Source organism: Meriones unguiculatus, chromosome 18, assembly GCF_030254825.1.
Source record: "Meriones unguiculatus strain TT.TT164.6M chromosome 18, Bangor_MerUng_6.1, whole genome shotgun sequence".
NCBI classification, from domain to species: Eukaryota; Metazoa; Chordata; class Mammalia; order Rodentia; family Muridae; genus Meriones; species Meriones unguiculatus.
In genome coordinates this window covers 22,934,721-22,962,713 of record NC_083365.1, presented here as the reverse complement: position 1 = coordinate 22,962,713, position 27,993 = coordinate 22,934,721, and the positions used below count along the sequence as shown (strand labels likewise).

At 54.0% G+C, this 27,993-nt stretch overlaps 2 protein-coding genes across 3 annotated transcripts; one reads left to right on the top strand and one right to left on the bottom strand.

The window, feature by feature from the left end:
* The first annotated feature begins 1,343 nt into the window (after positions 1-1,343).
* Inafm2 (InaF motif containing 2) lies at positions 1,344-4,517 on the top strand. Its single transcript, XM_021640607.2, has one exon. It carries the CDS (start codon positions 1,734-1,736, stop codon positions 2,190-2,192), a length of 459 nt encoding a protein of 152 aa, XP_021496282.1. The 5' UTR covers positions 1,344-1,733; the 3' UTR covers positions 2,193-4,517.
* Positions 4,518-9,276: 4,759 nt separating this feature from the next.
* On the bottom strand, positions 9,277-18,250 carry Ccdc9b (coiled-coil domain containing 9B). Of its 2 annotated transcripts, none has more exons than XM_021640604.2 (11): positions 17,775-18,250; positions 16,870-16,983; positions 16,460-16,567; positions 15,735-15,890; positions 15,522-15,650; positions 14,712-14,911; positions 14,397-14,452; positions 13,783-13,836; positions 13,610-13,700; positions 13,058-13,097; positions 9,277-12,975 (listed from the first exon to the last, which is right to left on the bottom strand). In XM_021640604.2, the coding sequence occupies exons 1-11, from the start codon at positions 17,784-17,786 to the stop codon at positions 12,439-12,441; spliced, it is 1,497 nt and encodes a 498-aa protein (XP_021496279.1). In that variant the 5' UTR covers positions 17,787-18,250; the 3' UTR covers positions 9,277-12,438. The 2 variants fall into 2 exon arrangements, with proteins under 2 accessions (XP_021496279.1, XP_021496280.1); XM_021640605.2 differs by having other exon boundaries at positions 16,460-16,637; positions 17,775-17,785.
* Between the last annotated feature and the right edge of the window lie 9,743 nt (positions 18,251-27,993).

Sequence of the window (27,993 nt, the reverse complement as noted above, 5' to 3'; positions counted from 1 at the left end):
TTGTAATTTCACAGAAACTGAAAAAGCAAGCTTTTCCTTGAAATGGCATCGGGTGGGCCATTGCTAGTTCCACAGCCCCACCTGATCCTCCACCAGGACTGGAGCTGAAGCTCGTGGTTCCAGCAGCCCACTAGTAACACTTCATTCCGGTAGCTGCTTCCGTGCCTGGGGACGATGGGAGGATTGGGGAAAGGCTCGGGTAAGGAAAGTCAACAGATCCTGGAAAAGGAGAAGAGGTGGAAAGGACACAGGGAGTCCTGCCCACAGGGCCAGAAGCCAGCCAGGCCCTTGCAGAGGCCACAGAGAAGGAACATCCCACCCCCAACCCCACCCACCCCCCACTCCGCTTCATCAGGGCCGCGGTCTTCTCTCCCATACACACTCATAGACAGTTCTCTCATCCATTCAGACATCCAGGCTGTTCACAAAGACGGTGGGGGGAACACAGAAAGATTCAAGCAGGAGGGACCCGGGAATCACGATGAGTTACAAAAAGGAAACAGGAAGGAAGAAGCAAAGGAGTGAAGGGATAGGAAAGGTAACCACAGAGTCCCTGCGTGCAGAGGGGCAGAAGAGCCAACACAGAGTCTGTCTGTAGCCTGGGAGAACAAGCCTCAATGGGAAAAGACAATTCTCTAGATCCCGAGGCTGGAGAGGATCAAGGGAGGAGGAGGGCTGGGAGATGCCCTCCACCAGTTCAGTGCAGCCCCTTGGGTACCTGAGACCCTGTTGTGAGTTTTGAGATTAAGGTGGCAGGACAGTCCCTGACTCGGGGGTCCTAAGAGGACCCAATCTGGCAAGATTCGAGTATTCTCAGAGCCAGCCCAATAGAAGAAGCGAAGCACGACAGACAGCGGTTCCCGCGTGCGGGCCGTCGGGTTTCCAGACCAGAACCAGGCTCTTGGGGGGTAAAGGGGTCTGGGACGACCCCCCCCTCCATCCGCGAGAGCTACGTGGAGAGCACAAGCTCAGTGTTAGCCCCACTTCGGAGGCCTAGGGCGCAGGGGCCGGGTTGGCTCCCCAACCTCCTAGTTTGGGGCGGTGTGGGGAGGTGCCTGGGTTGACAGCTCTCCGCCCAGCCTGCCCCTCCCCGCCGCCTCCGGGCTCCACACTCCCTCCCGCGGAGCGCCGTTTCCCCCCCCCCCCACCCCCTTTAGAGAGGAGCCCGCGGCCCCTTTAAGGCCCAGCCTCCCCGAACTCCCTCTTAACTGGGCGTCCCCCGCGGGGGGCCCCGCCGCGAAGACCCGCCGCGGCCTCCTCCCGGCGCTCCGCTTCCGGGCCCCGCCATCGCCCTTTTAAGAGGCGGCCCCCCCTTCCCCCGGGCGGCGCGCGGCCCCGCCCCCTGCACCGGCGCGCCCCGCGGGGGAGCCGGGCTGGAGCCGGAGCGCGCGGTCCGCGCGGCCCCACTGGAGACCGGGCGGCCGGCGGCCGGAGCGGGCGGCGGCAGCGGATGGGGACGCGGAGCCGGGCGGCTGTGGCTGTGGCGGCGGCCGGGAAGCAGCTGGCGGGCCGGCGGCGGCGGCGGCGCTGGCGGCGGTGACGGGCCCAAGGCCCCGGCGGCGGCGGCGGCGACGCGGTGGCGGGCTGCGGGCGGGCGGAGTGAGGAGCGGCGGCGGAGCGCGGGGCCGCCGGGAAGCCAGGGCGCCGGGACGCCCCCTGCCCAGTCCTCGCAGGCCGCCAGGCCCCCTCCAGCCGGGGCCGTGGAGCACCGGGGCAAAGGCCGGGGCCCCCCCATGAAGGAGCGCGACCCGGCCCCGGCCGAGCGGGGCAAGCCGGCCACCTACACCGGGGACAAGAAGGCGAAGATGGCGGCCAAGACCAACAAGAAGTGGGTCCGGCTGGCCACGGTGTTCGCCTACGTGCTCTCCGTGTCGCTGGCCGCCATCGTGCTGGCCGTCTACTACAGCCTCATCTGGCAGCCGGTGGGCGCCGGGACCTCGGGGGGAGCCGCCGGCCCGCCCCCCGGCGGCTCCAACGCCACCGGCCCGTCTGGGACTTCGGGGGCGGCGGCGGGGCCCAACGCCACCGGGCCGTCCCGCCGCGAGGCGCCTCGCGACGCGCCCCCGCTGCAGGCGGTGGGGCCGGCGGCCCCGGAGCCCGCCGCGGACGGTCCCCTGGCCGGGCCGCTCGAGCGCCCGCGGGGGCTGGACGAGGACGAAGAGGAGGAGGCCGCTGCGCCCCGGAGCCGTTGAACCTCTCCGCGTCGGGGGCGGTCGGGAAGCGCCGTCGTCCCCCAACCCCCCCCCCTCGGAGCCCACGGGCAGGACTTTGCAGCAGGACCGTCTGTCTGCCCCCCACCACCCCGGAGCCCGCCGAAGCGACCCCCCCCTACGCGAGCGAACGCCCCCCCACACACACCTCGGGGATCGCCGGCTCGTCCCCGGGAGCGGGTGAACGCACTACCGGATCTTCAGCCAAGGGACCGCGATCCGCCGGGGACTCTGGGTTTGATCTTCCCAGCGCCGAGCTGCGCCAGGGCCCTGAGCCATGAGGGGAATTGGGGGGGAGGGGGGGAGAGTCGAACACCCAGCCCGTTTGCGCCGCTACTCTGGTGTGTATCCTAAACCCCCTCCCCAAGACTCAGGGGAAGGTAGGGAGTTGTGTAGGGGCTCTTTTCTTTTTCTTCTTCTTCTTTTTTTTTAATATGCCGAGGCTCTCCAAAAAGAAGAGAGCACCAAAAGTAGCGGAGCTCAGGTACGTCAACCCAGTTGCAGTGGCCAGACATGCGTTTAATTTATAGTTCCCTGTATATAGTTATTGACATATGCACTCGAAGCTATAATCACATAGAACTCTGTATTTCCCCACACCCTGGGTGACTACTGAATGGTGGGGTCCAGCAAGGGCTATTTGCTGGCCTTCAAACTGCACTTAGTCAGAAGGGCACAAACACAGCTTTTTCTTTTTTCTTTTCCATCACCCACTCTTTCACCTGTTCTCTTCCGGATTCAGAAAGATAAGTTTCTGACGTTCTAACACAAGGGTCTAATCGTTCTTAAGGCTGCTGACATGGCAGTGGAAAAACCTCAGCAGGAGAATCAGTTCAGGGAGGGTGGGGATGTGCTGATCTCCGTCCAGTTCCCATCCCCGTGCTCCCACCAAAGTGGCTTCCTGTTGTAGCCCTGAGCGTCTGGATTGGTGCCAGGGGCAGTGGAGAGAAGGAGTAAGGCTGCTGGGTTTGGATGAGTCCCTTCGCATGACAGAATTCCTTTAGGAAGAGCAAGCCTTTTTAAGTACAGTGATTGGCAAGTGTTTTCTCTCATTCCTTTTCTGTCTCTTCAATTTTCTTATCGGTTCCAGATTTTTGTCTTATTTAATTTCTTGCCCTTCTAGATCTTGTCTTACTCATTTTTTTTTGCATTTCCTATTTTCTGAGCCTGAAACAACACAGCAGCTTGCCGTTAGGACTATATCACTGGCAAACCCAGAGCTCTGATAGGATTCTGAGTTACTTTACAGGGTCAGAAAGAGCAGAGGGTTGGGATTCAAGGTCAGAAGTGTGCTTAGATAGCCAGGGAAGAGACCAGCCATGGGAAGATTGACCTGGCAGCTTGTCTTTCTCATTCCGGATATGCTGCGCCCGCTTAAATGCAGCCAAGTTTTCTAGAGGTGGTGACAAATGTCAAGGGACGGATGGACACACACACACGCACGTATATGCATAGCTCTGGGGCAGCAAGAATTATACTCCTTCAATTTGGATTCCATTTCCTCCTGCCACTTGCTTTTAGGCAGTTGAGTGCGGGTAGTGACAGAGATCAAACTCCTTAGTGTTTCCTTTTTGGGAAATGAGCTACTTTTGAAAAACAAAACAGGAACCTTGCCCACCTTACTCCTGAAACTGTCTATCCCATTTTCTGGCCTACCTTGTAGTTAGTTTTGATTCAGGTTTACAGGACAACAGTCTTGATTTAAGCCATGTCCTGTCCTGGGCAAGAAAATAGCAACCAAGCTGGGAGCCTCCCAGCAGGCTGCTAACACCCCAAGGTGTCTGGGCTTGGAGATTTCTTCACAGCTGATGAGGACTTCAGTCATTAGGAGGCCCATGGGGACTTTTTAAATTTTTGATGAGAGACTGGGGGGTAGGGGGGGAAAAACACAAAATGCCACTTTATAACTTCAATAATAGCCTGTAATTTATATTTATGGTGTGAATTTTTAGTCCTATATTTTAATAACTTGTAAATTGATCTCTTATTCCAAGAATCCCCTGGACTCGTGGTAGAGTGTCTGCGAGTCCATTCCTCTTCCCCGCCTGATCCTGCTTTACGGACTGTAAATCCACTTTGGGATGAATCAAAGAGTCCAGCAAGACCCCTCGTGGTCAGCTGGCCTCCTGACTCTCTAAAGCCTTCACTGGAATTGGGACATTTTCTCCAGCCCTAGCTGTGAACATGACCAGAGACATTATTTATAATTCAGCCATTCAAGATATACCTGTACTTTAAAAGTCCTGTATATTTTTTAAAAGTTTTATTTTTCAGGTGAACAAAAATACATTCTAAGAACTCTGCCTACGCCTGTGTAAGATGATCATTTTTCTTACTTCATGGAGAAGGACTCAAGGTGGTCTCAGATGCAGTGGATAGGCGGTGATGGATAGGTTTAGAAGGAAAAGGCAATAGCCTGGCTGTTCGCAGTGCCTGCAATTGAACAGATTAGAGAAGGGCGGCAGGATCCATCTTAGTCAGGAAGCCGTCACGGGGTCGGAAAATGATGCCAGCCTTTGCCAACCTAAAAAAGCTGGAGGGTGAAAAAAGTTTTACTCGTGGGACTCTTAAGCAGATACCTGGCTAGAGGACTAATAGATGTGAATATTAAGTTTTAATCACAGACGTGTAGCTGTCTGAGGTGAAGATACAGTTGCCTGCTGGCATCACATGCTCACCTGAAGATGTTGGCCTTTTGCTAACTCAGGAAGTGCTAACACTGGAAAAGACAAACCCGTGCGTCTGGATTGCCTGAATCTGTATTGCCTGATCAGAACCTGCCTCCCCTGGAGTCAAGCTGCTGGGAGGTGCAGGGTGCTTCAAAGGTAATGGTTTTTCCTCTCCTTACAGAAGGAAAAAAAAAAAAAAAAAAAAAGACATGTGGGTGAAAAGCATAACTGTAAGGGATTAGTTATGCTGCAGAAATACATGGTAGGAAATTGGGCTCGGCTCATTAGCAGACAATGGTGCCGGGCACAAATGTGGAGTGAGAAGGCAGTGTTGGTGGAGCCCCCTGTGGCCTGCCCTTCTCCAGAGCAGTTAGGGGGTAGCCGCTGTGCTTTTACCCCACCTCGTGGTCTGCAGGGAGGCCAGGAAAAAGTCCCGCCCTTCCTTTCTTCCCCTCTTCAGCCTACACAAGGGCTTTGTGTGAGAGGGCCTGGGAAGGCAGAGCAGGAGACAGAGTTTAGTGGCTTTTTGACTCCGCCCCTCCTTTCTGCAGATGGGGACATGTGGCTTCTGCAGCTGCACACAGCTTTACCACATTGGCCAAAGACAGCAGTAGGTACACGGAGAGCCTGCTGGATGGCTAGAACAGGGCCTGATGGGATGGGAACAGGCATCAGAACAGCTTTCTTTGCAAATGTTGGGAAGGAGCAAAAACGTCCATGTTTTTAAGCCTGGAAGGTCTGTGCAAAGGGAGGTAGCTATTTTCTGTCTACCCGCTTTGCAATGGGACAATCCCTGGGTGTTTGCTTATATTGAGAGTTAGCATCATTCATTCCCTGACAGCCTGAATTCAAAAGAATGAAGTTTTGAACGTACAGGGTCAGGGAGCCCTCTGGAAAAGCCTGTATCTTTCTCTTTCCTTCATGGATGTTCAGGCACAAAGAAGAGTTCCTCTGAAGATTTAGGCAGAATCCTTTCCCTACCAACAGCTGCATATTTCTGCATGGTATGTGGTGCCACGGTCTGGGGAGCTTTTCTGTCTACCTTGCTTTTCAGTTTTCACTGGGGAATTCTAAGCTGGTATGTTCTGCAGTTGAGTATTTATATCCTGTTTTGAAATGCTCAAGGCGGAACATCTACTTGTTCCTACAGGCTGCTCTAAGGAGCACCGAAAGGTTGGTGGCTTTAGGGCCACTGCAGTTATTTCAAAGGGTAATAACCGTCCTCCCTTTCCTGTCTGCAGAAAATGGAGGTATTTCTGGAATTGCAAGTCAGTAACAAAAGGGCCACAGCTGTACTGTTTAATTGGCCTTCCTCAGGGGAGGAAAGGTGCAGAAGCTTTGCTCGCGACCAGTGCCAGCTCAGTGCCTGCCACAGAGCACCGGGTCCTCAGAGATGATTGATCACCTGGGTGGCCACCATGCTGGATGTAATTGGCTTGTCATCATGGTGTCCCAGTCACGGGCCACTCCTAGAACCTGTCCGGAACACAGGCCACAATCCCATTCAAACTATAGCTGCGCTGACATGGCTGAACAGGTTCTTCCTCCCATGTCGACAGGCCTGGGTTTGGTCCTCTAGTTTTATCCAGGAACCAGAAGTCCATGCCTGTCATCCATGTGGGTGTAGCATAGGCTATTCGACCCGTTCATTGTCCTCTCTGTCCCAGCCCTAATGGAGAGCTGCAAAAATAGCTGCGCTGTTGACGATGTTTTGGTCACATCTGTTTCCCTCACAAACGCTTTCTGCTGCAGAGAGCCTGTGTTACGACTCTTGTTCCCTCCAATAGCTCATCAAAAAAAAAACAAACAAAGCCTGTCTCTGTCACACACCCAGACTCTGTTAGGATGCCCGCAGACACAGCAAGCCCGGCCCCCAGTCGTCCCTCACACGTGAGTCCCCTGGTCAGTAGTAGGTACCCTCGCTGAGCCAGCTCTTGTGGTCCTATTTGGTTCTGGAAGCATTGGTTAGGGTACAAGATGGGGACTAGAAAATCACCACACACTTCTTGTCCACGGCTGTCATGCTCTATCACCTCAACAGCCCCATTTTCCTAATCTCAGCCATTAGTTTTTAATGCCAGTAGCAAGATTCCATTTAATATCGTCAGGAATATTTTCCACAAACCACTACCCTCAATCTGGTATTTACTGAGCCAAGTGAACTTCAAAGCTCTCAAAATGGACTTTTCAAAAAAAAATTTTTTTTTAAAAAGCAACTGTGTTCATCAGAAGTGGTTTCATAGTCACTGGATAAGATCTTTTCCTACTTGTGTCCTAGGGGGTCGCCTGTCCCCTTAGGTGCCTGCTGGGCAGTGTCAACGCAGAACTGCAGGGACAGTTCAGCAGTTAAGAGCACTTGTTGCTCTTCCAGAGGACCCAGGCTAGACCCACATGGCGACTTAACAGTAGGGGATACCCCACGCTCTTATGGCCTCCACAAGCACCAGACATGATGTGGTGCGCCGACATAACACAGACAAAACAGCCATGCCTATACAGAATAAATTATATATTTAAAAAGTTACAGGAGCCCATCTCTGAGCTGTAGTTAGCTCATGGCATGACCAGGACCTGGGTGTGAGGGCAGCGTGTTCTCAGAAGGGATCCCTGAACAGATGGTAAGAAACCAGTAGCATTGGTAAAGGCCTCAGCCTCCTGTTCTGTCAACCAAGTGGCATGCCATGAAATCTAGTGGAGGTAATGGATGTGAAAGAACTTTAAGACCTTGGGAGCAGAAGGACTGTGCATGCACATGAAGTAATGTATTTTCAAGGGAATATCCATCCCTTTGGGGGGGGTGGGAATGATAAATGGAAAGTAATGCGAAAGGAAGGCCAGTAAACACGACACTCACCTCCCAGAGAGCCAGCGTCAGCCTCACCTGGGAAATTGGTAGAAGTGCGACACAGGGCCACAGCCCAGACCAACTGAGCGGCTGTCTCAGAGGTGAAGGCAGGCCTTCTGTTTAAAATCAGCTTTCCAGCCGGGCAGTGGTTGCGCACACCTTTAATCCCAGCACTCAGAAGGCAGAGCCAGGCGAATCTCTGGGTCGGCCTGGTCCACATAATGAGTTCTAGGATGGCCAGGACCACACAAAGAAACCCTGTCTCAAAGGAACAACAGACAGACAAACAAACAATCAAAAGCCAGCTTTCCAGGTGATTCCAATGTGTGCTGAAGTTGGAGAGCCAGCCTTCCCCTCTGATTCTGTAGCATAGGTATCTTTGTTTTGCTAGCTGACTATCAATGTGGCTTTCGGCCCTTTTGCTTCAGTGGAACCAGTTGCCCTGTACAGGAGAGAGGAAGCACTGTGTCTCCAGAGTTTGTAAGAAAAAGGGAAAAAAAGCCTACACTGTCCATTATTTTTGACAGTTTGCCCTGGAGAGCTTGTTAAGATGGAGGTAGGCATGAGAGCCTCCTCCCTCTGCTGCGAAGGTGCTGATGTATTTGCCTCACCCCCTGCCCTGGGGCCTGCTGCTTCCCCAGCCAGTCCTTAAAAGGAGCAGTGGATGCCACACTGTTCTTTCTGGTGCCAGGTCTGTGTTATTTCACCTCCCTGGCGTCAAGTGGATGCTTAATGAGAGGCGTGACGTAGGCGCAGCAGACTTGAGAGAAAGCAGCCACAGTCTGGGCCTTCTGCTGGCTCTCCTCTTTGCCTTTCCCAGCCCCAAATTTTACCTCTGAGGAAGCCATGGTCACCTGATCTGTCTCTCCTCTGGTAGCCCAGATAACCCCAGCTCGGAAGGAGATGCTGGTGGAGTCTGTGGACACTGATAAATGACACTAGACGGTGTGACATGGTGGTGCTTTTGTTTATCTCTAGTCTCTTGTCGATCCCCACCCAGGTTTATCCCCCACCCCCAGAAAAGACGGTCATATGGGGGGAAAAATGCCATTTATTGGTGTTTTTAAGGACCAGTGCCATATTTTCCTGTAAGTCTTATCCCTGACAGCAGGATCAGGTCTGGAGTTTAACTGGTGGTCAGGCCTTCCAAACTTGTACCTTGTTTTAAATAGCTGAGGCTTAATTCTGGGAGACACAGAGGAAGCTCCCTGGCGGGGGGGGGGGGGCGGGGGGAGTGATGGAGGTGGCTTCTGGAGGAAAACAATGAAACGAAAACTATGCTGTGAATTCATGAGATTGTTTTCGTTTTGAACAGGAGAAAAGAAGAGCCCTTCTAGCTAGAGTCAGCTGTGGAGTTGAGAGCAAAATGACGGACAGAGCAGACAGGATGTACTCCCCATGAGCAAGGGCACCTCACTAGACACCCTTCCTTCAGGGAAGTAAAAGAAGGGCTTGAGCCGCCGCTCCTTTCCCTGAGAGAGTACTGATCCCCAGCAAAAGGGAAGTTAAAAAAAAAAAAAAAAAAAAGACAGAACTCAAGCAGGCATAGACCTCATGTCAAACCTTCACCTCATTTATTCAACATTCTCTGTGTGTGCTGGGCTACTGTTCCCAGAGTGCCTACTGAGCATAGGCATACTTTGCACACTCAAGCTTTCTCTTTCTCGGCAACCCTTCAAGGTCAGTACTGCAAGCCTCCTTTTGCAGGTAAGGAGACTGAGGCTTTTAGAGGTTAAAGTTGAGCAAGGTAGATAGGAGTCTCTCAGGCTCCAAAGCGTGTTCTCTACAGTGGTGCTTGGGGCACGCAATATGATCTCCATTTCCTTCTACCCTCCTTGTTTCAAGGTGCCCTCTTCCTGCCAGGTCCTCCTGGGGACCCTCCTTGCTAGACTCCTTCGGGCCCTGCATCTGTTTCCCCAGAGCTGTGTTTAATGAAGACCCCTATTTTCAGAAAAGTCTTGTCCGGTTGTTGAAGGGAAGAGGGCTTCCTAATGGAAAACCCCAGGTTAGACCCTTAAAGGAAGCAAGCAGGAAAAGTCATAGCCTCACGAGGATAACTGACATGGGTTCCTCCTGCTCCATAGTTGACTCTTAACAAAGCAGAGTGGCCACACCCTGGACAGAGAGCTGGGAGGCATCACCTGGACTTGTCCTAGAGTACTTCCTTTTCTCTGGAGGTTTCTGTTGCTGCTGGCACTGCAGGCTTCTGGAAGCAAGATGGCTGCATAGGCTTCCATTCTCCCCAGTCCCTAGGACAGCTCCCCCCAGTACTCTAATGGCTGTTGTCCATGAAGAAAAGCCCCAGGTCCTCTCAGGCCTCTTTGCCAGTCCCCTTTCTCCGGCGTAGGTCCCGTGTAAAGACTGAGCCAGAACCCTGCCAGATCTGTACAAACTCAACCTGTGGTGAAACATGCCTGGCCCTGTGTTGCCTGATGAAGCGCATTGTCCAGCGGGAAGCAAACTGTGAATCTTCTCTTTTCTCTCTCCCTCCCTCTTCCCTGCTCTCTCCTTTTCTCCCCTCATCTCTCCTCTCTCTCTCTCTTTCTCTCTCCCTCCCTCTTTCTCATCTTGGGGATCCTAAAGATTGAACCTAGGGGCTCATGTATGCTGAGAACGGATCCTACCGACCTACATCTTCAGCCAAGAGTTCAAATTCTTGATCACAGTCTTTTTTTTTTTTTTTCAACATCTGAATTCAAGAGCTCTGCCTGAACATGCTCGATTTCAGCCCCATCTTTCAGTAGTCATTAGCACCAGGGTCATATCATACTCCAAAGTCATATACCTGAGACTGGAAGACAAGATGAAAACTTGAATATGGATTCTTCTCTCTGGCCCAGATATGTCTCACATATACAGATATACAGGTATATATATATATCTTACTTGTTGCTTTTCTGAACTTCCTCTGACAAATCAACGACCCTGACCCTTCCACCCCCTCCATCCTGCCACACCCCCGGTCACCTTTCTTTTGATGCTCCATAGAGCTGACCCCACCACCCAATGAGCAAAGGAGTCCCCAGGGGCCTCTGGAGCCAGGAAGCCTCTTTCCCTTGGCATGGTTTGCCTAGCAAACGGTTCCTGCCTAGCAACTTGCCTTAGATCTAGACTAGTCTCTCACCTGAACCCTGCATGCACGCAAGCCTAGAACCCGACTCCTTAAAGGGTTCTTCAGGCCAAAAAAAAAACGAGCAGCCTTGCCTCCCTCAGCTGGGACCTATTGGAAATGCAAACTTTCAAGCATCCTCCAATGCCATTGAGTTCAACCTGCGCCACAGGTCACACAGAGGCAGAAGCTCGAGAAGAGCCCTCTAAACAGCCTGACCTGCTGAAGATTCAGCCCTGCCTGGGTAGAGGGAATAGAGATGGAACCAAGAGCCAGGAAGGAAGGCCAAGACAGGAACCCAAGTTTCAGGCCTCACGTGTAAAGATGGATGACGAGGACTTTCCCCCAGAGCTTCAGAGGGTTATGTGAGAACCACTTCCCCTTGGGGGGTGGGGCAGCATGGTGCCATGAAGACAAGGGTCTGGAAGCAAAGGGTACATGCCATATCAAAGGAGGGGAGGGGAGGTGGGGTGGGTCTCCTCGGGCTCCTACCCTCACCATAACTAGTGCTGCCAGGCTTGTGCAGATGAGAACAGCACTTGCCATTCAGCCTTGAGCTGTCTGATGACTGAGCGTCTTTCCCCTCCCTCCTGCTGGCAGAGTCACCGTCGCCCACTGGCTGGATCGCTGGAAGAGGATGCTCAGGAAATGTTTGTTGTACTGAAAGGAAGCCACAGCTTGTGCAGAGTCTGGATAATGCCCCAGACGTGGGCCTCAGGGGAGGAGCCTGGACGGAGATGGAGTTAGACAGACTCAGCCTGGTGCTGCACTTAGCTTAGTTGCTATTCCTCTACCTCGGCTGTGTGCCTTGCCTTTGCATGGCCTTGGTGAGGAGAAGTGGAGAAGAAGGAAGAGAGGACAGGAAATGGTCCTGGGCTGCAAGGTCAGTTTGGGCCACACCTATGGTGTCTGATCTGGATACGGAGGATGCAGGCTCAGGACCCGTTAGTGGGCTCTCCCATTCTCTGGTGGGGACGGCTAAGTGAAGTCCAGCCCCGTTCAAAGAAGCCTTCTAGAAGTCCCCTTTTCCCCAAGAAGCCTTGGGTTCTACTCCTCCACTCCAAGCCTGTTCCTGTAAGCTATGAGTCCCAACCCACTCTCTCTGGGTGCCAGGCAACTGCTGAAATCCCGGTTTGGCTATCTCGGAAGGCCATGCCTGGGGATCAGGCCTGGGTAATCAGAACAGGGCTGGGCTGGCCACACTAGTCTTGAGACTGCCCGGAGCTAAGGCTTTGACTGGGGAGAGAGACCTGGCAATGAGGGAGAACAAGGAGCCAGGAGCCCCACATACTGGGGCACTACCAAATCTTGCTTTGTGGGAAAGGCGTGCGGCCTAAGGCAGGAGCAGGCCCAGGCCAGGAATACCAACCTTGAACAAGAGGTCCCAACCAGGCAAATACACCAAGGGCCTTGTCTACCAGTGAAAACCCACTTGTGTAGAAAGATGTGCACAGGAGGCCCTCGCATGGTGTCCCTGCAGAATTTTGCAACATTGCTCAACCAGAAAGGTACAAGACTCCCACCAGCCACCAGACTCCCACACAGAAGCATCTTGACTGCGTTTTCCCCTCCACAGCCTGGCTCCCCAACTCCCATGAGCTTTATTCAGCGCCTTCCTGCAGGGCCAGGACCTCCTTCTCTGGTTCTTTTACTTGTGCCCCTTGCCCTTTGGCCAATTCCTCTGGGGGGCCTGCTTCTTGGTGCCAGGTTCTGCTGGGCCCCAGCCTTACCAGCCCTGTCCTCTTTGGGCTGGGAGGCTTCTGCTTCTCTCTGTGACTCGGCAGAAGCGTGGACTCCATGCCCAGGCTGGTGGTCATTCCACCCCAGGCCCTGCTGCTCAGAACTAGTTGGCCATGGCACTGGGCTTTCCTGAGCCTCAGATTTTGGACTGAGATCACACGTACTTTTTCCAGGCTTGGGGCTGCTAGCTCCTCCTAGAGAAAGGTCAAGAGGAGCCAAGTCAGAATGTTGTGGGGAGTCTAGGGCCAAACTGACGGTAGAAGCTCCTGGCTCCACTTTTAGCCCCTCTGGAGAGGCCGGAGTGGGGCTGGTTGCAGGCACGGTCTCCTGTGTGCCCGCCTCCATTTGCTTCTGTCCGTGTTCTTCCTCTGTGGTGGGAGTCTTTGGGGTGCTCTGGCTTCCCTGAAGCAAAAGAATATCTGAGCTGACTGTAAATTTGGGGCTCCCATCCCCAGCTTGTCCTACCCTATGCCTAAGTACCCACCTCCTGGCTCTGCAGCTTCTCATCTTCTTTCACGTCATACCTGTAGAAACACAAGCAAGCAGCAGGTCTGCTCCAGGCTCCACCTTCACAGCCAGTGGCCTGTGTACCCCAGGGAGAAGCTACAGCCCAGTGGTTTCAGAGCAGGAGCAGAGCCACAACGAGTCCCCAGGTTGTTTCCCTCCGGCCTGGCCTCGCTCCTTGAGCCCAGCTGTTTCCTCTGAGCATTGACCCTGGGTCCCCAGCTGCTGTTGATGACCAAGCTTGCTGCACCTTGCGATCCACGGGGACTCCAGGCATGTCCCTGCATGCTCCACCTGGGGAAAGGCACACCTCACGTCCCAGGGGAAGCGGGCTGTTGTAATTAGCGCAGCCTCTGGGCACCAGGCTCAGAAAGGCCTCTGCTGCTGGCCTTTTCTTGGCATCTCATTAACCTGTGGCAGGCAACAAGCAGCCAGGAAGCAGGGGCCCTGGGGATGGAGCCGAACGACCCTGGCCAGTCCAGGAAATGAGGACACCTACACACCTGCCTTGATTTTGTCCCCTGTCAGTTACCTTCGGGCCCTGCCAGTCAGTCTTTCCTTCCCCTGGGCTTTGCTGCCTGTGGCGGATGTCACCAAGGGTCTTCCAGATGGTACACCATGACCTGCCAGCCATTAGGAGGACAGAGGGCTGTGACAACTGCCTTCATCAGAAGCAACCCTGCTCCTTTTCCTCTCCCAACTCACATTTCCCATCTGGGGATGATGGTGGGGGCTGTAGTTTCTGGTGGGTCCTAGGACCTAAGAGGAGACAAAGCAAATGTGGAAGGAGGGTGTCAAAGGATCGGAAACAAAAACAGCAGGTTTTTAGTACCAGGGAGCTACCGGTGGTAATTCCCTTAGGAGTTCTCCTACCTTCCCCAAAGCCAAAGACACCTTCGCAGAAAAGCCTGGCCTGGCCTGGGGTGCCAGGCTGTTTTTACTCTCCCCAGCTAGGTGACTCGGCCAGCTCGTTGGCCCCTAGGTTCTGTGTCTGAAGAAGGAAGGCACCAGAAATCCACAGGACTGTTCTCACATCACTAGGACTCTCCCCCCATAAGGACCATCTGGAAAGACCTAGCTCAGCTCCCACTGAGTCCAGCCTGAGCTGTAGCTCAGAAAACAGAAGAGAGGTCAAATACTGTGGGAGGGGAGGAAGAAAGAGCTTTTTCCACGCTGCCTATGATCTCTGATGGGACAGAATAGAGTGGAGAGTGGGATCCAAGATGAGACAGAGGGATCACGAGTCCTGGGCCTACCTGGGCTGAGACTATCTCAAAAAACAAACAAGACACAAGGACATGAGGTGGATGTTGGCTCACCCTTTCTGCTGCCCGTGGTCAGGTCCTTGTTCCTCGGCTTGTTGCGGTCCTGGGGCCTGTGTAGACAGAAAGAGCGTTAGGTCACTGGTGGTAATGTGGGCAGAGGCTCCACCCCGACACTGTCTCCCCCAACCCCAGAGCTCAGAGCAACACAGATTGGTGGACCCGAGAAAGAGGGGGCACGCAGAACCCTGAGCTCAGGGTCTGACCAGAAGTCCCAGGCAAGTCCTCTCCATCCAAGAGGCACCCGTCGTCAGCCCTACCCCAGTCCCACAATCACAATAGCTCAGCAAGCTGCTCAGCCATGCCACCCACATGGGCTTGGCTTTGTCCAGGTCCCACGGGCGGCTCCAGTCACCCTGTGCATTTCTGTGCCGGGCAAGGCGAGCCAGGTCAATCTGCTCTCGTTCCTGTTTCCACTGCATGTAGTCCCAGCTGGCCTCGGGGGGCAGGCCCGTGGGCTGTTGGGGAGGTGGGCCTGGGTCCCTGCCTGGGCTCCGGGGCTCCAGCACACCCTGCAAGGGGAAGATACTTAGGATTGTGGGAGAGAAGTAGGGAGAGGATTTGAGTGGTACTCCAGAACTGGCTGAGCCCTCCTCTCTCAAGGTCTCCACATCCTAGGATATACTGAAGTCTATCTCATCTCTGGCACACTGTGATTGCTATGGCCTGTCTGCAGCCAATCACTTGTTAGCCGCCAGTTTGGGACAAGTAAGTTATCCCGTCTGGGCATCCTTTCCTTATCTGTAAAAGGAGGCGTCTCCTTTCTCAGGGACATTGGCGTGGACAGACCTGCCCTAGACAGGAGGGGCAGCCAGAGGCTGGGAGCAAAATCAGGAGTAATTACAAGGGGCTGCTGCCACCTAGAGGTCACAGCTGGCACATGGCCAGTCGCCTACACATCCGTCTGACACCTTGGGGGCGAGTCATGAGCTGTATCATGGCTTAACCATTTTTCACTGCAAGGTGCAACCAAAGCGGATCTCGGCCAGAGAAAAGGGAAAAGGGTGAGAATTCTCACAGGTGGTGCCTGGGCCAAACTGGGACATATCTGACATAGTTTCCCTGACTTCCCCGAACGGGGATTGCCGATTTGTGTGTCCCTACCCCTTCTTGAAGATGTACCTTCCCTGCTGAAGCTGAGCCGACAGTCATCTGCACGGGAGAACTCCCGCCCCGGCCTCCTCCAGATGTTCCGGCTGCCCTTGGGGTCCTTGCTTGGGTCGAAGGTTTTTCACTTACAATCCGTTTGGCCTGGAGAGGGTGTAGCTGGGCATCATGGCTGAGCCAAGGGAGAGGAGACTGCCCACCTGGGGTCTAGAAGCCTCGGCGGCTCACCTTGGCTTTGTTTTCCATGGTGACAGCCAGCTCCACCCGGTCCACCAAGCAGAAGTTACCCATTGGGTCTGCAGCATCTTCATCATCTGGCAGTGTGCCTGTCACCCCGGGTGAAAGGGGCACCCTGGCCCGGTGTCGGCTGACCACCCTCCTCTCCTGCAGAACGAGAAGCCGGTGTCCTCAAGCCACATAGGTAATCCCGGGTGGAGTGCTAGTGCTCGGGGGAGGGGCTGGGTTTGGGTTGCAGCCCTCCCTGGAATGCCCACGGAGAAGCTTGACCCTCCAGGAGTACACACGCTAATGGCATTAGTCATTCAGAGCTCGGGGCCAGTGGAGGCACCCAAGATGCCACAAGGGCTTGTCATCTCTGAGTTGAGAGAAATTCGGAGCATGCAGACAATAACAGCCTTATCTCTAAGACTCTGTTTCCTTTGCTTTCAGCCCAGGCTTCTCTGTCCTCTGCTTCGGGCAGGGTTTCGGCCTCAGGGTCTGGGCTGTGCTTTAGAACGTATGTGCAGATCTGTGGGACTGGAAAAGTCTGTAAAAGGGTTTCTGGTCTGTGGACTTTCATCCGTGACCCTTTGGAGGGACAGCGATAGCTCTCTTGTTGAGGAGGCCTCTTGCTGGGAGGTACCCAGAAAGGCAAAGAGGAGAAAACAGGGTAGGTGCAACACCCCAGGCATGGACCAGGCCTCCACCCTGCCTGTCTCCAAGGTAAGACTTACACCAGGAATCTGGCTGATGGTGACGGTGAGGCTGTCGGATGGGAGGGGCCCTGGAGTGGTCACAGCCATGCCCCCCTGCTCTGCCTGCCGACGATCTTCCTCGATCTCCTGTGGGAGGGCCTGGGGTCAGCAAGGCCACAGGCCCCCGGGGCTCACAGACACACAGACGCTGACAGGCCTACACAGAGAAACACCGATGGGACACCAGGGGGCAGAGGCAGCACATCACCAGCACTCAAGGCTCTGACCGTGTCTCTGAGAAACACTGCCCACCCACACCCTGGGCCAGGGCCAGGGCCTCAAGACATGGTCTAGCGCTCTCAGAGAGAACCCCACTGTGCAAACGGCCTTTTGAAGATGGCCAGGGACAACAGCCATGGGAGCTGGCTCAGCTGTTACAGTATACTCACCTGGTACCTGCGTAGTAAGGCCTGGTTCTTTTTACGCAGGGCAACTATCCTTCGGTCCAGCTCAGCATCTTTTTCCTCATGCCTGCGCATCGTGGACTCTCCTCGGGGAGGCTCCTGTGGAAGACAAGAAACCCAAGCTCACAAATGGCCTAACTTTCACCTTCCCTCTCAGGGAACAGGTCATGCCCCAGGCTAAGGCACACAGAAGGTGAAAGGGGCGTTCCTTAGGAAGATGGTCTCCAGAAGGTCCAAGCCCCATCCCAGTGAGGCCTGTCTGCCAGTCTGCCTCCTGAGGGAGCTCAGGTCAGGGCTTCATACCCAAGGGCCTCAGCTCCCGGCAGCAGGCCGCCCCTCCCCCTGGCTCCCCAGGGAGTTCTGCTGTGAGCAGAATGGAATGGGAGTTAAAAATGGCTCTGGCAACCGAACCCGCCGTGCCTGGGAAGCTGCCAGGGGATTCAGGAGGTCGAGGGGGGGACTCTTTGCCTCCCAAATCTAGAACCACACACACAAAGACAGGCTTGGTTTGGGCCTCCCAGGCCCTGGACCCCTCTCCCTAGGCCTGTGCCCAGTCTGTAGGAGAGAGCAGCTCCCACAGGCCCAGCCAGCCCTCCGAGTCTGAGTTGCTGGCTGATGGGGCAGGAGAACAGCAGGTCCATAGCCACCCCAGCTGGGAGCTACTCTGGGCAAGCCATGTCCCTGCATCAAGATCTGAGGTCCTTCTCTGTCCCCCCTGCAAGGTCTGTGTTTTGCTCAGAGCTTTGCCCGGCCCACCACCTGCCTCATCATGGTCCTCTTCCTCCCAGGCCCAGCTGTCCCCAGCTGTCCCCAGAATGTGGCTACTTGGTAGTTCAGCCCCCCCCCGTCCTTTAGAAGCTCCCCGCCAAAGACAAGGGGGTGCCACTCACAGCCAAATGCATGGAAACAGCGGGCGCTGAGAGAATTCCAAAGCAGCTCCCAGGAGCCAGAGCTGGAGGGAAGCTGAAGCCACCAGAGCCGGGCCTGTATGCCTCTGCCTGCCGGCTTCAGCTTTGCTGCTCAGCACAAGAGATCATGTTGTGATTACAAAAGAGTGCTCTGGGCTCCCAGCCAGGAACGCCCGGCCGCCTCCCCCACCCTTCCACTCTCAGAGGGCGAGGACCAGGGCACCAGCAGCCGGCTGGTCTTGTCTAACACCTCTCCCTGCCCCGCCTCAGTGTCCTCACACAGGAGGCCTAGGCACCCAGGGCCCACTTTCACCTCTGGTCCTGAGTCCCCGTAAGACCCCTGCCTGTATTTGCCTGCAAATGAGATAAGTGGTCAGAGTACATAGGCCTTCATCCCTCCCAATAGTCAAAATCAGGCAAGGGATTCAGGTTCTACCTCCTGAGGGCCCCTCTGCTTTTCTGTTGGCCTGTCCAGTCAGCGTAGGTTTAAATTATTAGATAAGAGTGAGACACTCTCCCTCCCCCCACCCCAGGGCCATCACACACAACCTAAAATGCTGCTACTCTCCATCATTCGGTCCCTGAGATAGAATGTGGTTTTCTCCATACTCCAAGCACAGCCGCTCCTGGAGGCCCAACACTGCCGGTCTACGGTCCCACACCCTGCTGGAACAGGCCTTTCACCGGGGTTCTTAACACTTCCACTCAGAGCACTCGACAGCTTTCTTCCCTTGGGAACCCTCTCGAGGGGTCCTTCTCTGCCTTGCACTCCAGGGAAGACCTTTCCAGACTCTCTGATCCCAGGAAAGGTCACAGGCCCCTTCCCCAGGAGTCTTCACACAGCTGAGGCAAAGTGGTGCCTAGGTCAGCTTCAGTACCTATGAGGTCCTGACTGCCAGGCCTTGGAATGAGCATCACAAACTCTGGCGTGCCCTATGTCCCTGGCTGACCAGGCCTCAGCTCTCTTCCCTCACAGCCATCTACCCCCTCTGTGTTCTCCTGCCACCGCCGGCAGCCCCTTTGCTGTCCAGGCTTTCACCCCTGGCCCCACACCCCATCTCTGCAGCTCCAGAGCTTCCATCCTGCTTGTAAAGGCCACAGTGTACCCTCCTCCCTTCCTGCCGGATGTTCCCACTGAGTCAGACTCTTGTCTACTTTCCCAGCAACAGTGACGCACCCAAGCTCCTAGATCTCCTCCCCCCCCCGCCACCGTGTGTGTGTGTGTGTGTGTATGTGTGTCTTCCTCCCCCTTTGTCACACAGACACACACACACATATACAGACACACACATGATCTCCCCACATTCTCTGCACCCCGCCCCACAAATGCTGCTTTCAGCCTTATCCCAGGAACCTTCGGAAGTCCTAAGCTTCCCATCATACTCACCCCTGCTCTTCTTCATTCAGCCAAGAGGTCCACAGACCTCAGTCCTAGCAGAGAGACCTGGCGCTCTCCCTGCTCTTTGTAATTTTAGTTCCTTGACCAGGTTTAGGTAGAAGGGATGAAGACAGACAACAGAGACGAGGCAAAGCTTTCGATTCGTCCTTCTTGGCTCCCATGCCTGGCCAGGGTCAGAGCAGAGGGGCAGGAGGCATAGGCAGAGACCTGCCCACCCCGCAGAGAGGATCACCCAGCCCTCTGGAGGGGCAGCAGGAAGAGATCCTGAACGTAGGAGCTGAAGGACCATGTATCCTGGACAAACCCACAGTCAAGACTGAACCCATAGCTGCTGTGCACGCGTTTCCATGTGTCACTCACACGGCCTGTCATGCTCTTGAGAAGCCCCCACGTTCTTTCACCACTTCCTCGCAGCCCACCGTTCGTCTGTCTGCTCTCACACTGGACAGAGGCCCAAGAGCAGGGAATGCTGAGCTAAGTGCCCCGAGGTTCCCCAGTTCCCCAGGGCCTGGCCCAGGGCCCTCATGCCTCAGAGCTTCATGGTCTGTACGGAATTCGCTAGCACGGCTCTACATCACTGTGGGTGCCTGTGTGCACGCTGGGAAAGCCTTTGTGTCCACTCAGAATGCACACAAGCTGAAGAGGACAGCTGGGTAGCAAAGAAGGAGCCCCCCCCCAGGGGTGGTGGTGGACATAGGAAACTGGACCTTCCACGCAGGAGGATTTGCAGCCGGATATTCCCAAAGCAGGGGTCTTTTACTCTGAGTCACCACTAAGGGGCAGAAGCATTCCAAAAGCTTGGCTATGGGTGTGGGGAGAAGTTTCTCCTCCCCTCAGCCCCTTCCTGACTTTCATCTCCCACATCCGTCTAGCTCAACCCCACCTTCCAACTCCATCACGACAGACAGACTACCGGGTGGTCGAAGCTTTATTTTATTGATGAGGGAACAGGCCCAGAGAGGTGTTGCTTCTTGCTCGGGATGTCCCGCCTGTTTGAGCCGCAGACAGTCTCTCTTCCTCATCCTGGGGTTGGGCGGGATGACCTCGCCTGGGCTTGGATCACTACTTTCCCTCCCCCCCCCCCACTGGCTCCCCACCTTCCAGGCCGCCCGCCAACGCAGGTGGCAGCCACACCCTCAGGGCGTACGCCAGACAAACTTTATTTATTGGTCGTGTCTGGAAAAAATACAGTTGGAGCTAACTTCCAAGAACAAGATGGCTGGATGGCCAAGCTTCTCTCTAGGGAGAAACGGGGGGAGATGCCCAAGAGGAAAGGCTAAGGAGTCCGCTATGGAGGTAGCGCTGCTCAGACCCTCTTCCCCACTGTGGACTGTCCCCACTCCCACCATCCCCGTGGACCACTAGTTGGTTGAGAATGGTTCTTTGCACTTGTCCTGCTCCTCAGCCGTGGTCTAAGAGGCAGTTGCCTTCCTCCTCACAGGCCGTGTGCCTTCTGTCTTTACTCTTCTACAACCAGGTGGCTATCCTTTAGTGAGTCATACGATGATAACAGTCAAATCCCTAGCAACATACATGTTTGGAGCAATGTGTGGCCGGAGTAAGGTTCAAACAGTTCTCTTCGTGCCTCAGGTAACCTCACGGTAGACATCTCCTTCATGTACCTTAAGGACTGCCCAAGGCTGCCTCCCTCAGTCCTGGGGGTCTGAGCACATTGCAATCACCTAGTGTATAGGGGCTATTTGTACTAGGGATTCCCTGAGGTATCCCTTTAGCATCCTTTCTGGATCTCTTTTCCTGACTCCCACCCCACATATCAAAGTCAGGCTCCTGCACACACACACACACACACACACACACACACACACACACACGCTCCAGGAAACCCTCTGTGTCTGCTTCTCTTCTCAGGCCCCAGTCCAGCACTGGTGCTTCCGGAAGCAGAGCCTGTCTTTTGCCTGCCTGCAGATCCCAGCAGGCTGTTCTCAACTCCTATTCCATCGCTCAGGAATGGATCTTCTTTGTTGGGACCGAGTCCTTAAAGGTCCCTGGTAGGGAAGTCCTGAGGAGGAGGATAGACAATGTTAGGCTGTATAAGGCCCAGCTGTGAGGTAGGCCGCCACCCTCCAGATGGAAGGAGACGGCAGATCAAAGCACATTCCTTTGCCGCATGACCCCAACCCCACCCACTCCTACTGTGGACATTCCTATCTCATGAAATGCTGTCCTGACTCCTAGGCCTGGATTGGAGGCCTCAGGTACATGAAGTAGAGCCGGAGGGACCAGTCCTGAGCAGGCTCCAAAGTCTGGGCCCCACCTTACCAAAAGCACACATGCCACAAGAGGGAGCAGGTGACCCACCTGTCCTCAGGATGGGTGTTGCCGCCTGGGACCTCACTCCATTCCCAACTTCCAAGGCTGCACTGCCCATCCCGAGGGCACCCCCAGTCTGTATGTTCTGCCACTCCAAGCCTAGCATTGGGAGTCAAACTCCGGTAGGGGGCTGAACCCCCACACCCCCATCTCCTTGGGTTGGGCCTCTATTCTTCATGGTGGAGACAGACTCAAGCAGTTCTCCCAGAACCCTGCATTTCATCTCCTACCTACTGCCAGCCTTGGTAGAGGATGAACGTGGCCTCCATCAGGGCCTGCCCATCACATGCCGTTGGCAGAGCATCTACTGTGGGCTTCACCTGGCCACATAAGCGAGAACTATGTGGGAAGAAGCAGAGACAATGGTGACCTTCTCTCTCCTTCTTTCTCTTCCTCCCTTCTTCCTTCTCGCTCTCTTTCTCTTTCTCCCTCTCTCTCTCGCTCACTCTCCCTGTGTGTGTGTGTTTGTGTGTTGAGACAAGGTTTCTCCGTGCAGCCCTGGCTGTCCTGAAACTCCCACTGTAGACCAGGCTGGCCTGAAACTCAGAGATCCATCTGCCTCTGCCTCCCGAGTGCTGGAATTTAGTGTGCATAGTGGCCTTTACTAACAAGAGGGTGTCAGGTTGGGGAAGGCAGCAGCCAGACTGGGGAGGTTCACTAGAGGGCAGCCTGAGAGGTGACATCAGGGAGCTCTCTGAAGGCTTCGCTGCAGGGCTGGTGAGGCCACGTGACAGTATAGGACGCTGAAGCCAGAAAGTCTAGATGGGTCATTTGAGGGAACTGGAATGGCCATTCCAAGGCAGTGTCCAGACACCAGAGAGTGGCACCTGGGCATGGCATGGGAGAATCTGGGAAAGAGTGAGTGGGAAAGTCTTCAGGGAACTGAGACCTACATGAACACGGAGCCAGAACAGTCATGAAGTCTCAAGCCAGGAGCCCTCAAGGAGGCAGGAAGCAGAAAGACCTGCTGTGTCTCCCTAGCGCATTGCTCGTGTGGGTCTGGAGGAAGGAGTAGAGGCCCACAGACAGAAGCTGCAAGGCCATCTTGGGCCACACAGGCACTAACCACCTTGAGCCTCACCACCTCAGGCCGGCATGGGTGAGGCCACATCCGGTGGAAACAGAGGGGCCTAACACAGTTTTGAAGGGAGGCAGGACAAAAGCTCATGAGCAGGCTGAAGTATGGATGAGAAAAAGCTGGCAGCCCTGAGGGGTGGGGGAAGAGACAGGGTGGCTAGTTGTCTCTGCTTGACCAGATCTGTCCCTGTGCCAAGTCCTCTGTTCAGAATGTATGTTCATCCTCCTGAATGTTCCAGCGACAGAGACAGGGAGAGCAAGGGGTCCCTCAGGAGCCATCATGCCATTTTCTGAAGGACGCAAAAGGCAAAGGTGGTGGTGTGTCCACCACCAGATGCCCAGTGTGAAGCAAGGGGATGGGTGATGGGGTCAGAGAGTCACACAGGCCAGGCATTCTTACAATGACTCACTGCAGTACCATACTGCACCCACAGACGATGCTCGCTGAGTCTCACACCTGTGACGTCATCTGATCTCCTCAGATGCTGTGAATGAGCCCGGGCTGGTGTTATTGGCATCTCTGTGGAGAGCAAGGTCGGCGACCTGCTTAAATGCCCCTGTGGGTGAGGCCTTCTCCCTCCTCCCTGGCACTTTCTCCAGCCCATATCCAGGGCGGGTTAACCTTTTGTCAGCACAGCCACCAAGGCATAGGCTAAGGCACCTGGCTATCTAACCTCCCCTCCTCCTCCAGGGCAGGCCAGGGAGCAGAGTGGCCTGATAGCTCTGCCAACAAGTATTGGAAGGTCGCAGAGAGGCTTAGCATCCTGCTTTGGGAGATTGTTGAATGTCCTGATCAACCCAAAGATCCCATGTCCTGCCCCCCATTACCCCAAAAGAAGCCCTTTAATCTCCTTCTCATGATGATCCTGATCCCAGATTCTCACCATAAAAAATGCCCTCATGTTCCACCGGTTACCTTTCCAGGGATGACTGACAGGAAGATGCCCTTTGTCAACCAAGCATTTACTCTCTGAAGGTGCACACATTTAATGGGAGGCAATGCCCATACAGCTGAGGCTCTGATGGCCCTCAGAATCTGAGGGTTGTGATGGGCAAGAGGCCACAGTCAGAAGTTGGCCCCAGTGCGCCCATCACTGCTGTGGCAGCCCCCTTGTCCCTGAAGGTCTCTGGCCCCCAGACTACCCACAGTGCCTTATCTTCTCTATTTATCCCATCAAGGCAAAAGTTCGAGCCTTCTTCAAAAGCCCTCAGCCCCTCTGCTTTAGCCTTCCCTACCCTAGGCCAGGACTCTAGGGAAAGAAGGAACCGTGGCTCCAAATCTGGAGCCCAGGGCATTCATTGCTCCCAGCTCCCTCCCTGGGGGCGAGGGGTGCATCTATGAGGACACAGAGGGCTCTTTTCAGCCTCCTCCCAAGGCTGGCAGGGGGGTAGATGTAGTGTCAGTATCCCTTCAAGAGAACAGGAAGCTCTCTGAAAGAAGGGAGCTGGTCAACACAGGGGTTGGCGTAGGCAGGACCATCGGCCCGGCCTGGACTGCAGGGTGAGAGCAGGCACCGCACCTTTGTAAACCTCCTCCAGGGCTCTGCCTGTCTGCTGCTTCTGCCCTGGCTCCTCTCCTTAGGATGGCAACAAATGTCCACAGAGTTGTAGTTCCTGCCTACTCATAAACCAAAGTCCTCTGCGCAGCACAGACTTCCAAGGCAGTTTCCAAAGCAGGAGCTATTTTTTTTTTTGCTTGTTTGTTTTGTGTGTGTGTGTGCTTTTTTTTTTTTTTTTTTTTTTTTTAGAAGTGCCTTCCTTAAAGGAAAATGGCTCAACCTAAGAAAAGCCCAGGATCTAGATCCGAGCAACCTCTGATTAGGACTACAGCACACTATCAAACCTCTTAAGGTTCTTTTAAAAACCTGTCAAAGAAGGAAAGATAAAGCTGGATGTGGCGGTGCATGCCTAAAATTCTAACACTCCAGACGTGGAGGTAGAGGGTCAGGAATCTGAGATCAGTCTCAGCTATGAGAGAGTAAGTCTCCACTCACACACACACACACACACACACACACACACACACACACACGTACACACTCATGCACATGTGCAAAACAAGCCCAAAGTGGGAGAATGGGGGTGTGTGGCAGAGAGAAGGAAGAGATGGAGAAAGAGGATGTGGGCAGAAGCAGCCCAAATGAAACATATGGCAAGTAATATTGGGGTACATGGCCTGGGAAATAGCAGGTTAGCATCAGGGCGGATACTGCCCAACTAGTGCTTTAAAGCTTATTATAAAGGTCTCTGTGTCTTTTATTCAGGAACTAAATGGCCTAAAGTAGGGTAGAAACCCCTAATAGATACTTAGTAGCAAGTGGGGTGCAACAATGCCTCCCCCAAATAATCCTATAACCTAGATATAAAATAACAACACCACCTAGAGCTGATCCAAGCTCCCTGAGACTGCAGAAGATCCTGGTTGGCAGGGCCTTCCTCCCCAGCACCGAGATGAGGAAGACTCGCCCTGTTCCTCAATGCTTTGCTCTTGTTTTCTAATGGCGGCCACGGTATTTTTTATTTTACAGCCCTAACTGAGGTCAATTAGGACACTCCATAAGCCATTCATATTTGAACTGTGCACGTTGTTTTGGTGTGTGTATACTCCACGAAGCCATGGTCACAGGCAAGACAGTAGCCGTAACGCCAACCCTATCGTTCCTCCCTCTCCCCGTTTCTCCACGGTCTGCTGTCCTGATCAGTTTTCTAGGTATTTTTATTCTAGACAAAAACATACAGCATGTTTTCTTTGTGAGTGGCTTCTTCGCGCCACATAATTATTCTGAGATTCTGCCATAGTATGGCTGGTGTCAGTTGTTTATTCCTTCATATTATTTGATGTATGTACCACAATTGGTTTATTAATTCACGTAGTGGGGGAAGTTAGAGACTGTCTCAGTCTTTAGCTAGTCCCAAAACGAGTAGGAAGAGCTGCTCTCTTTCTGTCTCTCTCTCTCTCTCTGTGTCTCTGTCTCTCTCTGGGGTGATGGGTGGCTTGGGGCTTGTTTCTGTTTCTGTTTTGTCTTTATTTGTTTTATGTGTATGGGTATCTTGCTTCCATGTGTGTCACATGTATGTATATATACCACATGTGTAGCTGGTGCCGTAGATCCCCTGGAACTGGAGTTACAGATAGTTGTAGCTGCCATGTGGGTGCCAGGACTTGAAACAAGGTCCTCTAGAGAAGTACCCAGTGCTCCTAACCATTGAGCCATCTCTCCCTCCTTCCTTCCTTCCTTCCTTCCTTCCTTCCTTCCTTCCTTCCTTCCTTTCTTTCTTCCTTCCTTTTTTTTCTTTCTTGCTTTCTTTCTTTCATTCTTTCTTCTAAAGACAGAGTCTTACTATGCAGTCTAGAACTAGGTCTAGAACTAGGCTGGCCTCGAAATCATGGAAACCTGCCTCTGCCTCTCTCTGTCTCTCTGCTTCTGCCTCTCTGCCTCTGCCTCTCTGCCTCTGCCTCTGCCTCTGCCTCTGCCTCTGCCTCTGCCTCTGCCTCTGCCTCTGCCTCTGCCTCTGCCTCTGTCTCTGCCTCTGCCTCTGCCTCTACCTGAGCACAGGCCTGCACCAACAGAGGAAAACTTTTGGGGGCCATTTCTCTGTTTCCACCACGCGGGCTCGGGTGATGAAGCTCAGGTTGTCGGGCTTAGCAGCAGCACCAGCCTTCACCCACTGAACCATTGCCAGCCTTGTTTTTATTTTTATTTTTGATGGTTCTCATGCTGTGGCCTAGCTGGTAAGGATCTTGTGGCCTAGCTGGTAAGGATCTTGTTTTGAGCAATGCTGTGGTATCAAGACAGAGCACAACCATCTTCCGGAAAATAACTTTTAAAGCCACATAATCATGAAGGGAAAAAAAAAAAATCCAGACAAATATAAACCTCAAAAAAGGAAGCCGGTCGTTACCCAACAACAACCAGCTTCGGAAAATTTATCAAAACTCATTCACCAAGGGGCTGGAGAGAAGGCTCCACAGTTAAGAGAAGTCGGTCTTCTCTTCCAGAAGACCTGATTCGGTTCCCAGCTTCTATATGGCAGCTCACAACTGTGTGTAACTCCAGTTCCAGGGGATCCAGAGGCCTCTTCAGAATCCAGGGGATCCTGGCTGACCTTCACAGACCCTGCGTGGATGGAGCACACAGGCATACATGCAGGCAAGGTACCTATACACATGAACATTCTTAAAATTAAAAAAAAAAATCATTCACCAAATAACAATGCCAGGAGATGACGGCCAAGTGACTGAGGGAGCAGTAAGTCCCTGAATCTGAGGGGTGCAGAGGTCAGTGGGGATAAGAGGGATTAGAAGAGAGGATCCCAGGAGGCAGAAAGCTCATAGCAGGGGCTCCTGGTCTGCCCGAGAAGGCACACCAAGCAAAGTATTGCAGCACATAGCAATAGCTGGGGTGCTCTGACAGGCACTGGGCAAGCAAGTTTTCATCTTTTCTGCCTCATCCAGATCTCGACCCCGCTGTCCGCTTTTCTGTGTGTGATCTCCATTTCCAGATAAGCTCACTAGACTGGGCAGCCATTTAAGAACTCATCTGGGCCGTGGAACCCAAGGCAAGGATGTACTCAGGGTCACTTTTCCTCTTTCACATGCAGGGAGGAGATCATGGGGCCTGCCTAGTTGGTAGAAATCAGTGCGTTAGCCCTGCGTGAAGCAGTCACCTGTGACCTCGCATCTGACTCTGAGAATGTTCCCTACTCTCCTCAACTGCTCCACCCCAGCCTGTTTCCTAGTGCTCTTTGCCCCAGGTAGTGACTAGCCCATCCCCCTTCGTTCCCTGAACCCTCAGCTCTAGCCTCTCCCGAGAGCATAGGACAGGAGTAGGCCTAGCCCCACCCTCTCCTGTATAAATTACTCCCCAGAGGGGAGAGGGCTGAGAGAGAAGAGCCTGGGCTTCCTGACTACACTGCACTCTCAGGTAAGGGCCTGGCCCTGCTTGTTGAGGGTGGACTGGGTGCCTGTGCGGCCCTAGACTCTTCCGAATGTGTGTTTGTGCACTAAACTGGCTCCCGTGTGTCTGGGGATGTTGTATGTCCACACATGTCGATCTGTTTCTAAAGGATTGTGTGTGCCTGTGCCAGGTGGCTGCGTGTTTGTACGCATGTCTGTCCTCCCCAGCTTGCAGAGCCCCTATACCTCCACTCTGCAGGAGTTAGAACTGACCTGCCAGGTAGAGAGGTTACCTGAGAGTTATGGGCTTGCAAAGTCTCGTCTAGAACTGACAGTTCCTGTTGCTTAGAGAGCCAGCCCTTTTAACTCAGGTCTTGATTGGCCCCAAGGTTTCCTATCCCGTTCCTTCACACCCCCCAAGTCCAGCTTCGTGAGACTCTTCCAAGCTCATCATTAGTCAAGGGTAAAGAGTAAGGATCAGTCAAGACTGGAAGATG